A 24,371-nucleotide genomic window follows, 5' to 3' on the forward strand; every position below is an offset into this window, starting at 1 on the left:
TATGCATTTGGAAATAAAGGAACTTACACTCCATTGGTTCTTCTAGTTTAGCTTGTCAATTTTTATGGGAATAATGGAAAATAAGATGCAAAACTACCATTTTGTTGTTACGTGGTCATAATGCTTCTAGACATTCTAGGAGTGTGTTTTTTTCTTTAACATTGCTTTATATCACCTAAGATCCTATTTTTCTTTCTTTGAACTCTTGCCTACTCTTCCCTTTTTAAAAATTTATATATATATATATATATATATATATATATATATATATAAATTTTAAAAAGTATATGTGTGTGTAATTTAGTTGTAGTGGGCACAATACCTTTATTTTATATTTATGTGGTGCTGAGGATCGAACCCAGTGTCTCACACGTGCCAGGCAAGTGCTGTATCACTGAGCCCCAGCCCCAGCCCCATGCCAACTCTTCCTTTTTATGAAAAGTTGAAGTAAGCAGTATCCAAGTAACCTGTACTCAGGGTTCACCTCATCTTCTCCAGGGTGAAATAAAGGAAATGCGGTATTATTGTCCCTCCCTGTGATTTGTGTTGGTCTTTTCTCCACCATCTCTGCCTGGAGGTCAGGTGCTCTGTTTCCTACTTCCTATATAACTCCCCAGGTGTCTAGTGTGCGCATCTGTGCATGGTGGGTTTTTAATAAGTGTACTCGACTGATTTACTGACTGTTCTCCATAGCAAGAAAAAAATGCCACAGTTTATTTCAAAGAGACTATATAGAGTATTGAGGCAAAGTATTTCAGGTTTTTTTTTTTTTTTTAAGTTGAAGGTAAGAGTTTGAGAATTCTGAAGGGTAAGAGTATAAGATTATGAAAGACATCTAAATTTCTTTTGTTTTGAAAAATACTCATATAATGTTTAACTATATACAGTATAGCAAAAAATTCAGTTATTTTGGCTGCCTAAAGTTTTTCTTTTCAAATCAACTAAAATTTTTTTAAAAATGCATCTAATAACTCCTGATACTTTCTCTTAAAAGGACACATTTGAGAATATTCTTGAAAAGTAAAAGATTTTTTTCAATATTCATCTGATAAGAATATTCTCTGCAGTTTCTTTGCAGAGTTCCTTTAAATGCAGAATTCTTAAGATTGCATTTCAAGACAATTTTATTTATAAAAAAATAAATTTACCCACAACCATTCAGTAAACACTTTGTAATTTATTTGTGTTTAAGATCAAATTTCTTTAAAGTGGGTCACATTTTTGCATCAAATTAAAAAAATAACAGCTTATTGAATATAATTCACATACTATGCAGTTCGCCCTTTTAAGTGTGCAATTCAGTGGTTTTTAGTACAATGTTGTACAACTATCAACACTAATTCCAGAACATTTCCATTACCACAAAAAGAAAACTTGCACTGGTTAGCATTTACCCCCATTTCTCCATCTGCAGCTCCTGGCAGTCATTAATCTACTTCTGTCTCTGTGGATTTGCATATTTTGGATATTTCATATAAATGGAACCATATAATAATAATACAACAAATGACCCTTTGTGTCTGGCTATTTTCACTTAGCGTGATGGTTTCAAGCTTCATCTAAATTGTAGTGTGTATCTTTTTTTTTAAAAATTGTAATTGAATACTGTTCCATTGTATGTATATATTACATTTTATTTATCCATTCAACATTGGGTGCATATATTACATTTCATTTATCCGTTCAACACCTGATGGACATTAGTTGTTTCCATTTTTTTAGCCATTTTGAATAATGCTGCTACAAATACTCATTTGCAGGCTTTTGTGTTTTCAGTTTTCTTGGGTGTATACCAAGAGGAGAATTGCAGAGTCAAATGGTAACTGCATGTTTAACTTTCTGAAGGACTGCCAGACTGTTTTCAAAAGTAGCTATATCATTTTACATCCCTGCAAGCAGTATATATAAGGGTACCAGTTCCTCCGTATCTTCACAATACTGTTGTTATCTTTTTTATTATAGCCATCCCAGTGGAAATGAAGTGATGTCTTTGTGATTTTGATTGTACTTCCCTGATGGCTAATGATGTTGAATGTCTTTTCCTGTGATGATTGCCCATATTTATATCTTGGAGAAACAATGAATAATACTCTTTGCCTGTTTAAAAATTGAGTGATGTATTTTTTGATTCAGTTGTAAGAGTTTTTTTTTAAATATATATTCTACATACGAGTCCTTTATCAGATGTACGATTTGCCCAGTTTCCTCTGATTTTGTGGATTTTCACTTTTTAGGTAGTGTCTTTGAAGGAGAGAAACTTTTAATTTTGGTGCAGAATAACTTACCTTTGTTGTTTGATTTTTTAAAAATGTCTAAGAAGCTATTAGGGTTCTCCAGAGAGAGAGAGAGAACCAAAAAAAAAAAAAAAGTATAAAGATATATGAGAATAGATTTATTAGGGGAATGACTCCTGTGATTATGGAGCCTGAGAAGTCTCATGATGGGTCCTCTGTAAGCTGTAGGCCCAGGATGCTGGCTTGTAGCATGGTCCTGATCCAGTTGAAAGCCTGAAAACCAGGGAAGGCAGTGGTATAATTCTCATTCTGAGACTAAAGGCTAAAGGACCCAGGGGTCAGCTGGTTTAAGTCCTGGTGGGTCTTCCCCACTTAGTTCACTCGACTCACATGCCACTCTCTTTTGAAAATATGCTCATATACACTGGTAAAATTATGCTTTAGCAGTTTTCTAGGTATTTCTAGATATTTAGGTGTCAAGTTGACACCTAAAATTAACCATCTTAGAAATGATTGCCTCATCCAAAGTTATGAAAATTTGCTCTTATGCTTCCTGAAAGATGAATGTAGTTTTTGCTGTTACATTTTGCTGATCCATTTTGAGTTTGTTTTATATATGGTGTGACTAGTTGGGACCGAAGTGTGTAGCTATCCAGTTGCCCTAGACCCATTTGTTGAAAAGATGCTTTATAAAAATAAAATTTTTAATTATGTAAAATATATATAACAGAATTTACCATCTTAACAAGTTTTACATGTACATTTCAATAGTGTTAAGTATAGTCACATTGTTGTGCACCTATCCCCAGAACTCTTTTCATCTGGCAAAACTGATTCAGTACTATTGAACAAAATCTCCCTATCCTTCCCTCCCAAGACACTCCACTTTATCTCCATGTCTCATGTAAGTGGTATGATGTAGTATTTGTCTTTTTGTGACTTATTTCACTTTTCATAATGTCTTCAAAGTTCCTTTATATGGTAGCATATGCAGAATTTCCTTTAAGGTTGAGTAATATTCCATTGTATGTGTAGAATACATATTTTTATCCATTCATCTGCTATCGGACACTGTGGTTACTTTCACTTTTTGGGTATTATGAATCATGCTATTGTGTCCAAATATCTCTTTGAGACCTTGCTTTTTCATTTTTGGGGGGTCCATGGCCAGAAGTAGAATTGCTGGATCATATGGTAATTCTATTTTTAATTTTTAAGAAGCTACCATTCTGTTTTCCATAGCACCTACAACATTTAACATTCCCACCAATACCTGCATTAGGGGGTTCCAGTTTTTCTACATCTTCACCCACATTGGTTCTTTTTCTCTTTTCATTTCTTTTTGTTAGTAGTAGCCATCCTAGTAGTGAAAAAGACTCTTTAGCACCTTTGTCAAATATCAATTAACCATAAGTGAGATTTATTTATTTATGGAAGATGAATTCTATTCTATTTATCTTTATGTCTATCCTTATGCTGCTATCCCACTGTATTTATTGCTGTGACTTTGTAACAACTTTTGAAATTGTAAAGTAAAAATACTTGAATTTTATTCTTTCTTTTTCAGGGTTCTTTTGGCTAATTGAATTCCTTGCATTTCCATGTGACTATTAGGATTGACTTTTCAATTTCTGCAAAGAATCCAGCTAGGATTTTGATATGGATTGCATGGAATCTGGGTAGTGTAGCCACTGAGCAATATTAAGAATTTTGATACATGAATGTGAAGTGCTTTCCCAATTATTTGATCTTCTTTAATTTCTTTCAACAATGTTTTCTAATTTTCAGTGTATAAGTCTTACATGTCTTGTGTTAAATTTATTTCTAAGTACTTTGCTCCTTTTGAAGCTATTGTAAGTGAAATTGTTTCTTAATTTCTTTTTTGGATTGTTAATAGTATAGAAGAAATGCAATTTAATTTTTGCACATTTATCTTGTGTTTGGCAACCTGCTGAAACTGTTTATTATTATAAGTATTTTTGTGAATTCATTAGGATTTTTTTATATGGAAGACCATATCATCTCTGGATAGAGTTAGTTTTGCTTTTTCTTTCCAATCTGGAGGCTTTTTTTTTTGCTCTGGCTAGGGTCTTTGATAATGCTGAATAGAATCGGCAAGAGTGGATATCTTTGAATCAGATTTTTAATATTTACTGCTCTGGAAATAGTCATTACTGCTAGTGTTGTTTTGAGAAATTGAAAATCCACCTTCTGATCCTCTTATTATAGTAAGTAACTAAAGTAATAAAAATTCTACTGGAACATGTTATTTATTTTTTAAACATAAGGCACAATAGATTCCAGTTTGGCTTTTCCAAAACTCTCATGCCTCTGCTGTTTTTTTCTAAAAGTAACTAAAGTAAATCAACTGAAGGAATTTTAAAAATGTATTTTTAAAGAATCTCATGGATAAAAAAGTCAAATGGATTTTCTTAAAGAATCATACTTGCTGTGTGTGTTTGAATAGATTGAGTAATCAGGACATTCATGTTGTCTCTGCTAGTGCTTCTTAGCCATGGCTTGTATGAATGCCATAATTGTTAGTGCTTATCATTCATAATAGCTAGAGTTGACAATCTGAGATGATCGTAGTAGAAGGAGAGGTGGTGCTTGTACTACTTTTGATAATTGAATTCTACACCTAACTTCCATAGGGTATATTTTTTTGCTTAAGCTTATTCCTAAGCTCCAGAAAGCTCTGGGAGCAATCTTCCTATCCTTTTTTCTTCTTTTTTCTTTGTTTCCTTCTTTGTTCTTTTTAGCGGTCCTTAGGATTTTCATTACAATGTTACTAGTCTGAGAAATAAAAAGTTGAAAACCATGAGACTGGCAAATAACAAGTATTTCAATTATTTTAATGTCATGCTTTCTTTATTCTTTATTTTAGATTTTCTTAGTATTTAGATATTCAATTCAAAGAATGAATTTCATTCATGTTTTGAACAGTTTTTAAGTATAATCTATAAGTATTTTGCTTTGCTTTCTCAGAGACGTGAGATGAATGTAAGAATGCTTGGTTTTTGGATGGTTACAGTATGTTTAGGAAAACAAAGTAAAAGTATTTACCTTGTAGTGCTGTGTATGTTTTTTTGTGGTGCTGGGGATTGAACCTAGGGCCTTGCTCATATGAGACAAGCACTCTACCAACTGATCTATACACCCAGTCCTTGTGTATATGTTTTATTTTCCTCAATAAATATAAGCTCTTTGAGCAATAAGTATCTTTGTATTTACACAGTGTGTATCACAGTTCCTCATATGTAGCTTGTGCTTATTATGATTTAAAAAATCAATTCAACAGTAAAACAATAAAAGAGAATTTATAATCAAATACTCAATTGAGTGGGGTATGATAAAACTGTTTATTGAATTCAAGAAGTAACAATGATCAGTGTTTTCCAGGTTTCTTAGGGAAGGCTTTGTGCAAGAGAAGGTAATATGAGCTGGCTCATAAAGGATGGTAAGAACTGAGCAAGAGGAGAGAACATTTCTCCTGGGTGTTTTAGCATTTGAAGGGCATTCAGTGAAACTTACCAACTGGAAAGAAGATTTGTTATGGTTTGTTGATTGAGAGAAGGGTGGATAAATAGATAGGAACATATTTTGGAGGTATTAAATACAAGTTTGAGCCGGGCTTGGTGGTGCACACCTGTAATCCCAGCAACTTGGGAGGCTGAGGATGGTGAGTTCATAGCCAGTCTTAGCAACTTAGTAAGGCCCTAAGCAACTCAGCCAGACCGTGTCTCTAAATAAAATATTTAAAAGGGCTGGGGATGTGGCTCAGTGGTTAAGTGCCCCTGAGTTCAATCCCTGATTAAAAAAAAAAAAAAAAAAGGTTGAGAAGTTTGCCTTTACTTCATTTGCCATTAGAGAATCATTGAAGTGTTCTGAGTTAGGAAATTTTGGGATAAAATAATACTTTAAGAAGACTTACTTGGTGATAATGTATCTTATAGGCTGGAGGGCAGCTAGTACTAGGATGCCATTTAAAGAGAATATGATTGAGTTCTTTTATTTGCCAGCTTTTTAATAGCAGGGTTCTTTGATCTTTAGTGTCTTTCATAAGTACTGAAGCAAAGTTTGAGTCTTTATAGGAAAAAAATCCTCATTTGGGGGGGGAAGTAAAGAGATAACTTGTTTTATTTATATATATGTGTGTATGTGTGTGTGTGTGTGTGGGTGTATGTGTATAGATGTTGTGTGTGTAAGTTTCAGCATGGGTCATTAAGGAATAATAGTGCTCTCCGTGGCAATAGGGTGAGGGTAGTTGGCTAGAGTAAGAGGGGTGGGAACAGGGACAGATATAATCACGTTTTTATGCTCGCTGAGTCTGACATTGAAATGCCTAGTACATAGAGATTTAAGGGCTCAAATTAGAACTGAAGTCTGAATGTTTAAATTTGGATATAATTATGTAGATTTATCATTCGAACAATAAAAATGATTGGACTTATAAACTGTAGTGTGCACGTGTTCAGAGGTTTATGTGCACTTATACAAATATATATACCCTGACACACTGAAACCCCAAATGGGTATTAAATTGTCCATAAACTAATCTTAGTTTTAGCAAAGTGATGAGGACTGAATCTTCTGATGAATAAAGGGAAAAAAGTAGTTAAGGAAGGAGACAGGAAAGAAATAAGAGGTAGGAGAACACAAATTTGCTAATTAGAGTTTGAAATTAGTCTTACATTTAAAATACTACTGCTATCAAGCATACTAGTACTCCTGTTTCACTTGTTGAGTACTTATTCTAGACATAAACTAGATATCTCTTCTCTTCTCATAACAAATTTGTGACATCAGTACTATTGTATTCCCCTTTCACTGATGAGGAAACTGAAGTCTAAAGAAGTTGAAACTTGCCCAAGATCTCTGAGCTAATAGATAAAAGAGTTTTATTTACATTCATTTTATTCCAAGACAAGTATTCTTTCCATTATACAAAGGTATGAATGTTTAATTTTTTGTAAGGCATGGACTATGTTTATACCAAATCGGTTTTTCAGTAAAAGCTTCTTAATTAGCAGGCACTGATTGGACAGTAATGTTTCCTATAAAAAGAATCAGCATGTATTTTGGATGGGGCGGCTTCAACTTTTTTACTTGGGTATTTATATTCACAGTGTATTCAACTTTTTTGATTGTGTGTTATGAATGTTAATTTAAAAGAAGATACCAGTTCTTTTATTTGAAGAATTAATCTTTCATAAGTATTGGTCTTATACATTTAAATTTCTTTAGGAAGTTTTTCTGGTACATTCTTCAGAACATCCATACGTTAACAAGGAAATAAGAAAGGACTTCCATTTTCTTTTATTTCAGGGGATATCATTTTCAATGCCCAATACCCAGAGCTGCCCCCCGATTTTATCTTTGGAGAGGATGCTGAGTTCCTGCCAGACCCCTCGGCTCTGCACGTGAGTACTTAGGCTCACTCAGATGTTATTTTTTGGTTGAAAAGAAAACAAAATTGGCTTTCAACAGTTGCCTAACAGATAACATTTGTCAAATGTGAATTTTTTGCCCACCCCACTTTTCTTTATATCATGAAATAAGTATAACTCTTCAGGTGCCAAAATAGTTAAAGAAGAGATTTTTATTCATTGAAGTTTTAGTTTCAGATGATTTCAAATCAATGAAAATCTCCAGCATATTGGTTAAAGTACTTTTACTTCATTTTAGAGAGACATATTGAAAACATTTTCTTTGTTTCAACGTGGTATTTTATGCCTGCAACCAATTTTCTAATGTTTACTAACACTTCATCCCAGGGCTGGTTTGGAGAGTATTTCTTGGCTTTTAAAGAGGCTCTCTCTCTCTCTCTCTCTCTCTCTCTCTCTCTCTCTCTCTCTGTAGAAGTGAAAGTGGCAAATTTGGATTTGTATGTGTATTATCTCAGTTTCATTTATAAAAAGGGTAAAGACCAGTTTCAGTGGTCTTTACTAAGCAAAACCAAAATCTTTGTAATTGAAATAAAATGTTTCTGGAATTAAAGCAGCAATATTCCTTGTCAGGATAAGGGGTGGTGGCACTTAGCAGAGCACATGAGGTTTATATAAAAGTTGTGTTTTGCATGGCTGATGGAGGAAGACACGTGCCATTTTGTTTAAAAGGTTCTAACCAGACAAAATGACTGTCTTTCCCTTGTCAAATTCAAGTTTGTTGTGATATCTGTACTATCAGAGGTTTAATTGTTGTTTATAACTGTGTTCTTAGTTTTGTTTTCTGGAATTTTTTTGTGTCATTAAAGTTGTGTAATCAAATATTTTGATGACTTTAAAATCTTTGCCCTTCGTCATTCGTATTATTAAAGGGCAATCATTAACCAAAACTTGAAGAATGATTTTAAAATTTAGAACATAGCTATAAAAATGTCATTGGCTAGAGTAGGATGGGTATGTTGTAAAATTTCTAATAATTGAATATAAGATCTTATTTTATTTGATTTTAAATAGACTGTAAGTCAAATATGGCCCCTTTAGAGGCCATGGGTCATATATTCACTCCATATTAAGGTTGAGATGCTTACCTGCCAGAAGATGAGGCAGAAGTATCACTATCAACCTCTCTTGCCTTAAATCTGCCCAGTGGAGGGAAACATATGCTAGGTGCCAAAGATGTATCACAGGCTAAGTGCCCCTGGAATTTAAAGAAGGTGGTCAGAGAAGCTTTGCAGTATAGGTGAGGTTTATACTTATTCATGAAAAGTAAAGGGAAAATGAAAAGTGGCAGACTATTTCAGGTAGGGGGACGACATAAGAAAATGTGAAGAAGCCATGGTTTGTGTAATGTGTTGCAGAAAAAGGTACTGACAGATTGGCTGAAATGGAAGTTGATATAAGAAAGGGCTAAAAAGGGTGAGATAAATTGGGACAAGATTGTGGAGTACAGTGAATGCTGGACTAAGTGCCACTGAAGGAAATGATAGGAGACTCTCCTAATGGCAGTGTGGTCAATATGATGGATTAAGGAGCGATCGAAGACTATAATTGAGGATTGTTATAAAAATCCAGGACAGAGAGAAGGGGCTTTGAGCTAGAATGATGTAGGAGGGAACACTATGATAGAAAAGATGTGAAAGATGTGTTTACAACTTCTTTTTTTAGAATTGTCTTTATAATTTGTAGTGCATATCTTCAGTATTGGCAAATATTGTGGGTGTAGAATTTAAAGAAAAGACCTTAAGATTCATCTTATTTCACTCTTCTATTTTAGTGCTGAGGAATTTACATGATTTATATAATTCTGTGTCAGAGCTGATATTGTAATTCTACTCTTTTGATGTTTTTGTCCCTGAGTATGGTTATCACATTTAAAAAAAAATTAACTGAAAAAGAACAGCTGAAAAATCAGAGCACTGGATCAAGAGACAGATTGTAAATGTAGGGAAACACTTACTCTTTAGTGATAGTTAGTCTAAGGCCTGAGGTAGGATTACTTAAGGCTTCTTTGTGGGTCAGTGGGCTGGGCAGGCCTGGATAAGCAAGCAAAGTACACCCCCGCTAGCTGGGTGATGTCCAAATAGCCTGGGAAGTTACTCTTGATATCTGTCAGGTTAAAATGCCATGACAGGTTTAACCATTAGGCCTCCTCCCCAGCAGACACTACCTGAGCACAGCTCACCTTGGAAGAGACTGTTCATTCAACTCTCAACAATTATGGTTTAATTCTTGGATTTAGTTCATACTTTCCTCCCTTTCTTGAAGTGCTCTCAGCACAGTGATTGATAACCTGCTTTTATACATATGGTTCTGAATAAAGAGGGATTACATATTTCATCACCCATGGAGAGGGAAATAGAAGGCCTTAGACATTTCTACTGAACTACACATTGCAGAAGGGAATGAATATGACCCTTAGAATCCGGGAGTGTCGTCCCAAGTAGTTCTGTGGCAAATATAGGATTTCCTTGAAGTGTCTGGATTTTATCTTGAAAATCCATGAAAATTTGCATTTGATTCTGAAATATTTATTAATAATAATACGATATTTTACCTGCATTTAAAATTTTTTTTTTAGACATTGATGGACCTTTATTTTATTCACTTATTTATATGTTGTGCTGAGAATTGAATCCAGTGCCTCACACATGCTGGGCGAGTGCTGTACCACTGAGCCACAACCCCAGCCCCTACCTGGATTTTTTAAATGTAAAATATGCTATTAAATTATAAATATTTGAGAAAAAAATGGATTCTCCAGTGTGGCCCATTGTGAGAAATATAGTTTTAGAGAATATATGTGATCTCTTGTATAGACCAATTTGTTTAAACCTGCTGTTTCTCCCTGGGAAAAAAAAGAAAAAAAAAAGGAAGAGGATTTGAAATATTATAAGTAAAAGGCATGCATAAGGTTTATAGAAATATGTGCAGGGTTGCGATGTTGAATGAAGTCACCTCTTTCTAAACTCAGAATCATTATCAAGTTCCACTGAGGAACTCAAGATTTTCAGATGAATGTAAAACACTAGACAAATACCTAATGTAGAGATAATGCCTCATAGCCACCAGAGAATCAAAAAATCATAGAATAAGGGCTTAGTGGTTCATTGATTCCTTATTCTGGACGTATATTGGAATAATTTGGGAAGCCTGTTAAAATAAAGCTTCCTGGACTCCACTGGACCTGGAATTAGATCCTTTGGAAATCCAAGGACTATTAAATTTTTTTGGCTATTTTTTTTGAATATTTATTTTTTAGTTGTAGTTGAACACAATACCTTTATTTTATTTATTTATTTTTATGTGGGGCTAAGGATCAAACCCAGGGCCTCACACAGGCTGGGCAAGCACTCTACGGCTGAGCCACACACCAACCCTTCTTGACTGTTTTTATGTTCTAGTCTGTGAACTGTTAATTGGCAACCACTGATTGAATTATATCTTTTGTAGAAACTTCTCCAACAGAAGACTGTTCGTCTTTTTGTTTTTCCTTTCTTTTTGTGGTGCTGGGGAGCCATCCCAGAGCTTTGCACATGCTAGGCAAGTGCGCTGCCACTGAGCTGCATCCCTAGCCCGGGTGGTTGCCTTTGCTTGCCGTTATTTCCAGTGAGTATCACTTTCCATTTGGAGGACAGCCCTACTTTAAAAAAATAACAGTTTTAATGAGACAATTTATATACCTTACAATACACTTATTTAAAGTGTCTAATTCAGTGGTTTTTAGTATATTCATAAAATTGTGCAACTGTCACTACAAATTTAGAACATTTTCATCACCCCCAAGAGAAACCCTAAACCCACTTTTCCTGTCCTCCCCACCCTAGGCAACAACTAATCTGTATGCTGTCTCTGTGGATATGCCTATTCTGGGAATTTTGTGTAAATGAAGTCATATCATATATGATTCTTTATGGCTGACTGTCTTCACTTAGCATGATGCTTTCAATGTAGCATGTAACACTTATTTTTTTTATTGCCAAATAATATTCCATTGTATGCCTGTACCACATTTCATTTTCCACTTGTCAATTGATGGACATTTTGGGTTGTTTACTTGCTTTGGTTATTATAATTACTGCTGTTTATGGCATGTTTTTATTTCTCTGGGTTATATCCTTCAGGCTTGCAATTTACAAGTGGCTACCCTGTTTTAACATTTTGAAGAACCACCAGAACTGTTTTCCAAAATCGTGTCTCATGGGGCTGGGGTTGTGGCTCAGAGGAAAGTGCTCGCCTAGCATGCATGAGGCACTGGGTTTCATCCTCAGCACCACATAAAAATAAAATAAAGGTATTGTGTCCACCTACAACTAAAAAATAAATATTTAAAAATGGTATATCATTTTGTATCCCCACCAGCAGTGCATTAGTTCCAGTTTCTTTACCCCTCACCAACACTTGTTTCCCGTGTGTTTAATAATACTGTTCTTAGTGGGTGTGAAGCAGTATTCCGTTGTGGTTTTGATTTGTTTTTTGCCTTGATGGCTAATGATGTTGAGTATCTTTTCTTGTACTTATTGGCTATTGTATCTTCATTGGATAAATGTCTATTCAGGTGCTTTGTTTATTTTTAAATTGAAGTTTTGTTTTGGGTTTTTTTTTTTTTTTGGTACCAGGGATTGAACCCAGGGGTGCTTAACCACTGAGCTACATTCCCAATATTTTTTATTTATTTATTTTTTTATTTTGTAACAAAGTCTTGCTAAGTTGCTCAGGACCTTGCTAAGTTGCTGAGGCTGGCTTTGAATTTATGATCCTCCTGCCTCAGCCTCCTGAGCCACTGGGATTACAGGCATATGCCACCATGCCCAGCTTATTTGTGCTTTTAATTATTGAGTTTTCAGATTTCTTAATAGATTCTGAGTACAAGTACTTTATCACACATATGATTTGCCAAGTTTTCTCCCTATCTATAGGTTTGTTTTTTTTTTTTAAGGGAGTGTCTTTTAAGTGTCAAAAAATACTTTCAATTTGATGAAGTCTATTAAGCTAAGTTTTGCTTTTGTTGCTTGTGCTTTTGGTTTTATATCTAAGAAACCATTATACAATTGAAGATTATGGAAATTTACTCTTATGCTTTCCTTTAAAAGTTGTATAATTTTTGCTGTTATATTTAAATCTTTGATCCATTTTGAGTTAACTTTTTTTTTGGAAACTGGGAGAAAATGAGGTGTATCCCTTTTCTTAAATTTTTACAAAATTTTTAAAGTAGTTATACATGACAGTAAATGTACTTTGATACATCATATATAATGGAGTATAATTTCTCATTCTTCTGGTTATATATGATTAGACTCCCATCTGTCGTGTGGTTATGTATGTACATAGGGTAATAATGTCTCATTCATTCTACTTTCCTTTCTACCTGCTCCCTTCACTCCCCTCTATCTAATCTAAAGTAACTATTCTTACCTACCCCAACCCCACATTTGAGTTAACTTTTTGGATGTGATTGCGGTTGGCAATGAACTTAATTGTTTTGCAAGTGGATATCCAGATGTCCCAGCACATTAGAAAGACTATCTTTTCTTCATTGAATTTTTTTGGCATTTTTTTGTCAACCCTCTATTATCAAAAATGGTTATACATGTGAGCATTTATTTTGGACTCTCAATTCTATTCCATTGATCCCTCTGTGTACACTTATAGTTCTGTGACTTTGTAATGAGTTTTAAAATTGGAAAGTGTGAATTTTTCAACTTCTTTTCAAGATTGCTTTGACTTTTATGGGTCCCTTGCATTTCCATATGAATTTTAGGATAAACTTGTGAGTGTTTACAAAACATCTAACTGGAATTTTGATAGGAATTATTTTGAATCTATATTTACTTTTTAAAAAATATTTTTCAATTGTAGTTGGACACAATATCTTTATTTATTTATTTATGTAGTGCTGAGGATTGAACCCAGTGCCTCGCATGTGCTAGGTGAGCACTCTACTGCTGAGCTACAACCCCAGCCCCTATATTTACATTTTAATGATGCTAACCCTTCCTCTAATCAGAACATGAAATGTCTTTTTATTTATTCAGGTTTTCTTTAAATGTTTCAACAATGTTTTATAATTTCCAGACTGTGAGTTTTACACTTATTGTGCTACATTTATTCCTAAATATGCTACTCTTTTTGGTGCTATTATAAATGATTTTTATTTTAATTCTCAGTTTTTCATTATTACTATATAATGAGTTGATTTTTGTATCTTAATCCTTGTATCTTGTACCCATATAGTTCTAACTTTTAATGTGAAGTTTTTCTACTGAGCAAGAACATCTTTTTACAGTCATATGTTCTTTATTTTTTTTCCTGCTTATTGAAAGGAGATACATTTGTTGAGGAAGCTGGATTACTATATATTTTGATGTTCAGATGTGAGTATAAAATGGTGATATTTTAAAAAAAACTTAACTGATCTTATAGCATTTCCCAAGCTAGAAGTGGAAGCAGCTTTGCAGTAAGCTTATAATATTTTTGAAAACTAATTTTAAAGTCAACACTACAAACTCTAGATTTTCTTTATTGCTTTATATTATATATGCTAATAATTCATTCATCAAACTGTTTACTTCAATCCTAATTGAATGTTAGAATGGCACTAGGCCATGGAGATGAGACCTGGACTCTGCGCTAGCAATGTTCCCTGGATAGTAGGGAAGAGACAGATGCAGAACTTTAACAGTGTGAGACGATCATGCAGATGCAACATTGCTACATAGAGGAGGGAACAGTCATTTTGTTTTGATGGTAATCATGGAAAAATTTTAACAAAAAACATGAAAATGATCCACATGTGTTTAGAAGTATTTTTCAGGGCCTCTTAGAGTTGATTCTTGATTTAAGAGGTTGTTATTTGTAGAGCTTTTTTGTTGTTTGTACTTTTGCTCTTAGCTTCAAGTCTTAAGATTTGACTGACTGAAAAGGCGCTCCTGAAGTATAAGTTAGTGTGTTAGTGGTTATTTGTCTACTGAATCCTATTCTATCTGTTGTCCTACTGTTTGGGGTATAATATTATGAATAAGGCATAGACTTATTGGTGTCCTCCTTTACTAATGCAAAAGCATACAAGTCAACAAAAGACAATTGAGAAAACTCCTATCCTTTGGTATTGATTGTACACTGTATGACCATTGTGTAATGTAGGATTTTGCTTCAAGGAGGCTAAATTTTAGGGGGAAAGATACAGATACATGAAAAAAAAAAACATAGATATTATGTAATTAGATGTTGGAATAATTGCTACAAAATGCTATGAGATAGTTGAGTAGTGTTTTAACATATACTATATGACGCAAGAAGAAAGGATGCTCCATAAATGAGGCAGAGGCTTCATTATAATGAGAAATAGAAATTACTGTAGGTTGGAATTATGGGATTAAAATCACTTTGAAGAAGTTGGAATTTGTGCTGAGCCCTAAGTGATGGGTGGGTCATGCTCTGTCACCCAGTTGCTTCTCTCACCTTGTCTCCTTACACTGTGCTTCTTGCTGACTCCTCTCTAGCCACACAGGCCTCCAGACATTTTAAGCATGGCCACCTTAGGGCCTATCATTAGGAGATCTCCAGTTCCATTTACTGCCTGAAACTCTTGTTCCAGTTATCTGAATGGCTTGTTCCCATCCTTTCTTTAAGTGTCATTATATTAGAGATGCCACCTCCAATGTCTTTGTATAAAGTGGTAGCTCCTTCCCATTATTCTCCAACATTTATCATATTTTATTTTCTTCAGTGCAGTTATCGCTATTTGATGATGTTTACTTATTTATTTATTTGGATGTAGGGGCCTCGTAGGAGGCAGTTAGATCATTGGGGCTCTTTCCTTGAAGGGAACTTTGGGATGGTAGTCTATCTCTATCTCTTTGCTTCCTGGTTCCCATAAGATGAACAGGTTTGCTCTACCACAAGCTCCCCTCCATGATGTGTTCTGCCTTACCATAGGCCCCATGTGATGGGCCAAATGACCATGAATTAAAACCTCTGAAACCATATAAGCTATTTTTCTCAGGTATTCTGTCACAGTGATGGAAAACTAACATATTTAGTGCCTGTCTCTGCTGGAGTGACCAACTGCCTGGCTTTGCCTGGGACTAAGGGTTTTGTGGGATGCAGGGCATTCAATGTTAAAATAGGATAGTCGCAGGCAGACTGGGATAGTAGATCACCCTTGTCTCTTTACTGTAGTGACAGCTTCATTAGAGAATGGATTGGTTTTGCTCACTGCTAGTAATCAGAAGAGAGCCTGGTATGTTAAGGGGCAAACATGTATTTATTAGATGAACATGTTTCCTTTCAAGTTCTGTCTTCCTTAAAGGACTTGCTGGTTTTTAAGAAAGAAAAATATACTTCAGATTAAAATTTCAAAACAGGAGCAAAAAATTTAATGTTGGAAAAATTAGGGGGATAGAAATCAGCTCACATAACCTCCAAAGCAATGATTTTTGGCCTCTGTTTTGCAATACCCTTGGTAAGTTCAGCTGCTTCAAAAGGCATTTTGAATTTCTTTCCCCCCAAATAATGATAATTCATTTTAATTCAAAATAAACTTGCATCAAGGAGGAAGGGTGGATTATAATTTAAATGAGAAGAGCATGTTGCAATCTCACTATGAGACTGGAAACCACTGCTACCTGAATTTCTAGCTTGAAGACAATAAGGGCTATTTAGTGTTCAGGACAAATTCTTCAGGGTAGTGCCACTGCAGCTACTACTCACTGGTGGATTGAGTCTTTCTTGACTCTTCTCTGCTTGCATGAAGTGTGAGTGTACTGACACTGTCTCACTTTTCCTCCTCTGCTCTTTACTGTGCTATCTACATCAAGACACCCTTTGAATGAATTCTTGCAAAGTAGTTCCCATCCCCTGTATACATGAAATATATGCTACAACTGTACTAAGCTGAAATTGACTGACTGCATGTCACACTATTGAAAAATGCCATCCAGACATGTGGTTCTCCTATTTCCCAGACACTTCCAAGTGTCTTGGCCTACAACACATTTTAAAATAGAATGCTTTCTCATTTTTCAAATTCATTTTGCCTTATTTGAGATCTATAAAAGACTTATCTATGGTTTTAAGCTGAGCATAGTGCTCAAGACAGATAAGTAAGAGAATTGCAGCCTCAAGTATAAGCACTGGGATGGAGGCGCATGCATAGGGTCCTATGGGAACACAGAAAGGAGCACTTTACCGCAGCCTGCTTGTTTACTAAGCATGAGGGCCTTAGAAACATTCTGGTTATTTGTACATAGCATGTATTTTAGTGTGTACTATTAATGAATAACATAACATACGGAGGAATGAGTACACAAATCACAAGTGTATGCTGTGATTTCCCAAAGTGTATATCGTTTTCTTTCCCCAAAGTAACACATCCATGCAACTAGGTCCTTGATCAAGAAAGAGACCATTTCCAGCTTTGGGAGGCCCCCAATTGTACCCACTTCCATCTATTTGATCTCCCTGCCTCAGAGGAAATGCTATGTTGACTTACATTACCATTATTAATTTTACTTCTTTTTGATCTTTATACAAATGGAATCAAACAGATGTACTTGTGTGTCTGGCTTCTTTCATTTAACATTTATTGATAGTTTTTTTTTGGTTATTATTCATGCTCATTGCCAATAATATTCCACTGTATGAACGTACCACAGTTTATTTATTTATCCATTCTACTATTGACTGACATTTGTGTTATTTTCTGTATTTTTGCTGTTGTGAATAGTGCTACTGGGAACATTTTTGTGCATGTCTTGGTGACTATATGTATGCATTTCTGTGGGGATTTGTTGAGGGGAGAACTTGCCAGGCACACATGGTATAGAGGGTAAGTCAGTTTGAGATATCTGGTCCAGCCAGAATACAAATCATACTGGTAATTTGAATAGGGAAAATTGAATATAGAGAATTATTGACTACTTAAAGGACTAACAGAACTAACTTTAAAGAATGAAGATGAACAGTGTACAGAGTAGCAGTACCTAAGAAAGAACCAACTTGGAAGACCCATTCTCCATCCCTCAACCCCGCTCCCTGCCCCAAGACTGAGATTTCTATCTGCTTGTTGGAGAGGGTATGGTTGCAGCCCACTGGAAGATGGGGACCCTCATTGGGGTGCTGGGAGCCAGAGCTGGTGCTGGTGGCCTACTGGATGCTAGTAACCTGGGGCTGTTGAGTAGAAATGAGTTGTATAGAGAAATAGGCTGGAGGGTGGGCACTGCTGGTGTCAGCATGCTTCTGGCAACTTCACCCAAAAGTACCCCAGCTTCAGTGTGAGAAGTTCTTTCTTCTGCTGTGACTTGCACTATCCCTACATCACATGGCAAGCTAGACATTATACCAGGTGGCAAAGGAAAATATTTACAGGGTCCAGCCCCAGTTTCATAAACAGGTTAAAGAAGGGTGGATTGAGAAGACGAGAATCAATAAATGAGTAAGCGACCCAAGTGGTAATGCCAAACTTATTTTCCAATTTAGTATTTTCCTCTCTTAAACTCACCTAAGGAGTTCTTAACTTTGGATAATGTATTATTCAATTCTCTAGTTCTCTTTGGTTCTTTGGTTCTCTTTGGTTCTATAGGTTTTCAATTCTCTGGTGAATTTCTTTTATCTTTTTACTTATATTCTACACAGTTTCTTCATTGTCTTGCATATCTTAACCATGTTCTTTTTTCAAGTCTTTATGAACTGATTCTAATATCTGGACCACACTTGGATCTGTTTGTTTTGCTTGCTTTTGTTTTTAGTTATCAGTCACATGGTTCTGTATTTGGTATTTCAAGTAGTTTTAAATAAATGTCAGGTATTCCAGTTAAAAAATCCAGAGATTGGGCTGAGAATGTAGCTCAGTGGTAGAGTGTGCACTTGGCATGTGTGAAGCCCTGGGTTTGATCCCCCACACCAGAAAAACAAACAAACAAACACACAAACCACTCCAAAACAAAACAAACAAAAAAAATTAAAGAGGCTCAAGGATGCCAGTTTCTTCTGGAAAGAGGGTTCATTGTTCTCTATGATAGGCACACAGGCTGATCATCTCCTCCAGATGGGTACTTTGCTAGTTGAGGCTGTTTTATGGCTTTGGTAAGGCCACGCCTGTTCCTGTAGGAGAGCTCCAGGGGTTATTGGGAGCCTGGAATGGTCAGTGTTGGCCCATAACACATCTTCAAACAGAATGCCGTGCTATTTATCAAATATTTGAACACATAAATAGTGTGGATCTTCACCCTCATGGAATCCAGATTCTAAATTTTGTCTTGCAAAATAGCTGTGTTCTGCTTTTCAGATGCGTTTTCTTAAATTTTAGCCTCTCATCTTGGACTGTGCCAGAATTCATCAAAGTCTTGAGGGCAACTGGCTGCATGTTTGAGGTCTCTCAATACTCTGCCAACAGTTCCCATGGTTTTTTTGAGCCTCAGCAGCAGCTCTGTGACTGGATGTGGACTAGATTCCCAGCTTTCCTGCTGTGCCCAGAATTTGCAAATATTCACAGGGTGAAAGCAGCTGCAGAAGTCAGCTTCTCTGAGGTTCTCTCCATACTGGATTTTCTGACCCTCCAGTTCTTATTGTTTCTGCTGAGAGCAGATGCCTTCCAATTGATTTCTGTATTTTATGTTGCTTTTGAGTTGTTCTTATTGAGAGTGCTGGTCTTTACAAAGCTGCTGTATCCCCATAGCAGCATGTTATTTGTATTGTATTTGGAAAGCATATGATTTTTATCCTTTACTTTCAAAGCAAAAGTACAAAAGTCTTTAGTGAACCATAAAATCCCATATACTTTTTTGGTAAGAATACAGAATCAATCAGAATTAGTAATTAATAAAATGTTTGATGCTAATAAAAATGGCCTCTAAAATTAATTCATAAAAATTACACAGCGTTCCGTAACTACTGCTTCTTAAGAAAGCCTAGATTTTCCTTTAAGGCAAAATTGGCTTTAAAGGACAATGGCTATTCCAGCAGATGGCTTTCTGGGACTACTATGAATGCCAAGGCCATTCTTGTCAAGCTCATACTGTCCTAGGTTCTTCAAGAAGTTGTGAAAGGTCACTACTAATTAATCTCAGTTATTGAGTGTTTACTGCATCCCAGGAATGTGCTTAATATATAATATATATTACTTCAATCTTCTTTACACTTCTTGAAATATGTATTACTTTTCTTCTTTTAAGAAAAGGAGACTGAAGCTTGGAGAGGTTAAGAAAAGCACTTAAGATCATATGATTAATAAATGAGTGTCTGAACCCTTAGTGCACACTTTTTTCGTTTTGAGACAGTTTATCCCTATGTTGCCATCTGGTCATCCACCTCTGTTTTCTGAGTCCTGGGGCCACACACCACCACACTCAGCCCTCCTTCTCACTGCTACCTCTAGTGCCTTCAGTGTTTTCTTTGTCTGAGAATCTGGCTCAAGGGAGAATGCAGGAAGCTCATTAGTGTTTTGTTTTCTGATGTTTAATCAAATCAATGTCCATTCAATCAATAAATATTTATTGAACATCTAAAAAAAAAAACCTGGATTTTTAAGCTTCAGTAGATTTTCCTAGTGTAGAATAAGAATTTTACTTAGATAGGGTGACTCTGGTTCTCTTAGTCAGATGCAGCTTGTAATCAAAGGATGCATCAAAAAATGACCCAAGAGAATATGAGAGAATTACTAGAAATTTTGATGGAAAATTGGCTTATGCATTGATAAATTAAAAACTCTTACTTGTATTTCCACCATCGTCTATTTTAACTTATCAGTCATGGAAGCATTTTATGAAGTGGGAAGGAAGTCGATGTTATTCTTTTTTTAAAAATGTGTTTCCTAAAGGGAGGCAGTGGAAGGCTTCTGATTTAAAAATGATGATTTATGATTTCATCTATTTTTCCAAAATTGTTGCTATTATAGCCAATTGTGGATTAAGGAGAAGATTATTAATATGCATACACACATATAATTTTGAAAGCATGTGGTATAAACAAGGCTTTTAAAAGCATAGTTGTAGAAAAACAGAACATCTTGAAAGTACAAACAAGGTACATTTAAAATGTTCACACTCATAAGACAAATGATAAAAAGGCAAACCAAGTTATTTTTTGAAATCCAATGGCAAATATAACATTTAGCAGATGTTGCCAGTTTTGATTTACATGACTGAATTTGTAAAATATGCCTTTGGGAAAATGAGGCACTGAGTTGAGTATAAACCATTGCAGTTCAAGAATATGCTTATCTAGAGGAGCTCTATAATGATTGGTTGCAGAGATGATCCATTACCTTTGGTTGGTCCTCTGTTTTTGTCATCCTCTCATTATTATTTCCTATTCTCTCCACCATTCCCTTGGAAGAGCTGGATTTTTAAGTTATAATAATGAGGGTTTTTTTGGGGGGAGGGTACTGGGGATTGAACCCAGAGGTGCTTAACCACTGAGCCACACCACCAGGTGCTTCCCCCCGCCCCCCACCTTTTTGAAACAGGGTCTCGCTAAGTTGCCGAGGCTGGCTTTAAACTTTCAATCCTCCTGCCTCAGCCTCCTGAGCTATTGTGATTATAGGTGTGCACCACCATGCTCAGTGTATTTTCATTTTTAACATCATGTAAAATGCAAAGACGTACTGAGAAATACAGCTTCATTTAGAGACGAGTGTTACCCTTTTAGCTTACTTCCACTCAGTGCTTTTCTGTGTCCTGCCCATGCACTTATGTCCTCCACATTTTTCAATGTATTTTTACTTGGTGGATTACCATAGATATTACAGATTCACCGGAAGCATCTTTTAAAATTGGATTCTATCCTTTTGTCCTGCCCCTGATTATTAGTACCTCCTCAGGAATGTAAAAAATTTATCTCAAACCAGCCCTTTCTCTTAAATGTTGTTACTCATAGAAAACAATGAGCACCATTTAACACTGTTGACTTAGTAAAATGGTGGTAACTTGTGAATTTGTAACCCTATTGTCCCTTACTGTGAATAAGTAATAGTTGGCTATGGTTAATAACTTACTGACAAGCCATCTATTAATTCATCATTTTCAGTCTAATGTCTATGAACAGAGATTTTGCTGGTGTTTCTCTCTAGAGAAATGTGCAAGTGTTACTAAACTAACGTCAGAATTGTTTCTGGTTAACTTGTTAGCATTGAGTAATAGAGGAAGAACTACTTTTCAGGAAGATTGTGTTTTAATTGGAGAAACTGGACGCAAACATTAAAAGAGAAATGTTGTACAAGTTGTAGTACAGTGTATTGTCACAGTACAGTCACACACCTTGCTACTGATTGCTTATCTTTTAGTCTTCTCTGTAATTCCAAGAGCATTTTTTTTTTTTTGGAAGGATGTTCAAATTTTTTTTAATTGGTTGTTCAAAACATTACAAAGCTCTTGACATATCATATTTCATGCATTTGATTCAAGTGGGTTATGAACTTAACTGTAGTGTAACTTCAATTGACTTTTAATTCTTCTTTGCAAGTTTTCAACTATTTGACTTTTCTTTTTAAATGATAAGAACATGTCATTGAAATATTTTTTACACAGACTGAAAAGGGAACCAAATTCCTAGGCTACCTCATTTTAAAGAAGCTTTTAGTAAGAATTACATTTGTGCTGTCATATCTGATCCCTTGTTTCATAAAAGAGATTACTGGTTTTTCCACATTGCAAGGAATGATTTTCCAAAGGTGAGGAGCTGATTCCAAGAGCATTTTGAAGACTGAGACTCTTGTATTACTGATCTTTGCTTTTCCTAATACCTCTGATAGCAGGTACCAGTAAGTACACACTAAGGTTTTGTATTTTAATGAACGAATGTATTTAGTACCACATCAGTGGTGCAGGAATCCTGCTAACGTCATGATTGTTGAGCCTTGGGTGATTTGAGGCTTTATGGAAGAAAAAGGGTTTTAGCTGGGTCTTCAAGCAGGAGTAGGATTTAGAAGATGAAGAGAGGAGAGACTAACACTGTAGGCAGGGGGACAAGCTTCAGAGAAGGATGACATGTTGGAAGCACTGAGCAAACCAGTTTGCTTAGAGTAGAGTTTGCTGTCATAGGCAAACACTAGAAAGTACAGTTATAGAGGTAGGTCGAGGCAGATTCTAAGAGGTTTGGAATACAAAGCTAAGGGATTATTAATTTCTAGTTTATGCTGTGATTTTAAGAAACTATTCCAGACATGGGTTTTGTTTTCCTTTTTTCCTTCCTAATATGGTTTACCAGCATGTTAAAGCTTTTGTGAGCTGCTCATGAGCTGAGGATCATAGTTTTCCCCTTAGGGTATTGAAGATTCCAGGAATTTTTGATGGTATGACTTTTTAGCCACCTACTGTTAAGTATACATGTAGAAATAGTTATGAACTTCATGTGGATATAATAGTTTTTCAAAGTCAATTATTATGCATTTTTTTAAAAAAATGTACAGTTGATTATTGATTATATTTCCTTAAGATGTCTAAATTCTCCACTTGCTTCCAGGTTGGTCTTATAACTAGCTTGTTCTGTGTGCTTTTGGTAAATAGGGTCTTATAAGAGAAGGGCTACTTTAAAAACATTTAAAAAAATTTTAATTTATTTTTATTTATATATGACAGCAGAATTGCATTATAATTTGTATTACACATATAGAGCACAATTTTTCATATCTCTGGTTGTATACAAAGTATATTTACACAATTTATGTCTTCATACATGTACTTTGGATAATAATGATCATCACATTCTACCATCATTTATAACCCCATGCCCCCTCCCTTCCCCTCCCATCGCTCTGCCCTCTCTAGAGTTCCTCTGTTCCTACCATGCTCTGCCTCCCTACCCCACTATGAGTCAGTCACCTTATATCAGAGAAAACATTCAGCATTTGTCTTTTTGGGATTGGCTTACTTCACTTAGCATTATCTTCTCCACCTCCATCCATTTACCTGCAAATTCCATAATTTTATTCTCTCTTATTGCTGAATAATCTTCCATTGTGTGTATATACCACATTTTTTTTTATTCATTCATCTACCAAAAGGCATCTAGGTTGGTTCTACAGTTTAGCTATTGTGAATTGTGCTGCTATAAACATTGATACGGCTTTGTCCCTGTAGTATGCTATTTTTAAGTCGTTTGGGTATAGACCGAGGGGAGAGAGAGCTGGGTCAAATGGTGGTTTCATTCCCAGTTTTCCAAGAAGTCTCCATACTGCTTTCCATATTGGCCACACCAATTTGCAGTCCCACCAGCAATGTATGAGTGTACCTTTTTCCCCACATCCTTGCCAACACTTATTGTTGTTTGTTTTCATAATAGCTGCCATTCTGACTGGATTGAGATGAAATTTTAGAGTGGTTTTGATTTGCATTTCTCTAATTGCTAGTGATGATGAACATTTTTTCATATATTTGTTGATTGATTATACATCATCTTCTGAGAAGTGTCTGTTCAGGTCCTTGGCCCATTTATTGATTGGGTTATTTGGTTTTTTTGGTGTTTAGTTTTTGAGTTCTTTATATACCCTAGAAATTACTGCTCTATCTGATGTGTGAGGGGTAAAAATTTGCTCCCAAGATGTAGGCTCTCTATTCACCTCCCAGATTGTTTCTTTTGCTGAGAAGAAACATTTTAGTTTGATTCCATCCCATTTATTGATTCTTGATTTTAATTCTTGCACCACAGGAGTCTTATTAAGGAAGTTGGGGCCTAATCTCACATGATGGAGATTAGA

At 35.4% G+C, this 24,371-nt stretch overlaps 1 protein-coding gene across 2 annotated transcripts in view; it reads left to right on the top strand.

Annotated features, from left to right (window-relative positions):
• Positions 1-24,371, top strand: part of Babam2 (BRISC and BRCA1 A complex member 2) — a 395,729-nt gene that overhangs the window by 76,823 nt on the left and 294,535 nt on the right. For both annotated transcript variants that reach the window (XM_027933462.2, XM_071601451.1), the window contains exon 4: positions 7,563-7,657. In XM_027933462.2, the coding sequence (XP_027789263.1) occupies positions 7,563-7,657 (95 nt within the window). The remainder of the gene's footprint in view (positions 1-7,562; positions 7,658-24,371) is intronic.

The sequence above is a fragment of the Marmota flaviventris genome, chromosome 14 (genome assembly GCF_047511675.1).
Source record: "Marmota flaviventris isolate mMarFla1 chromosome 14, mMarFla1.hap1, whole genome shotgun sequence".
Classification (NCBI taxonomy): domain Eukaryota; kingdom Metazoa; phylum Chordata; class Mammalia; order Rodentia; family Sciuridae; genus Marmota; species Marmota flaviventris.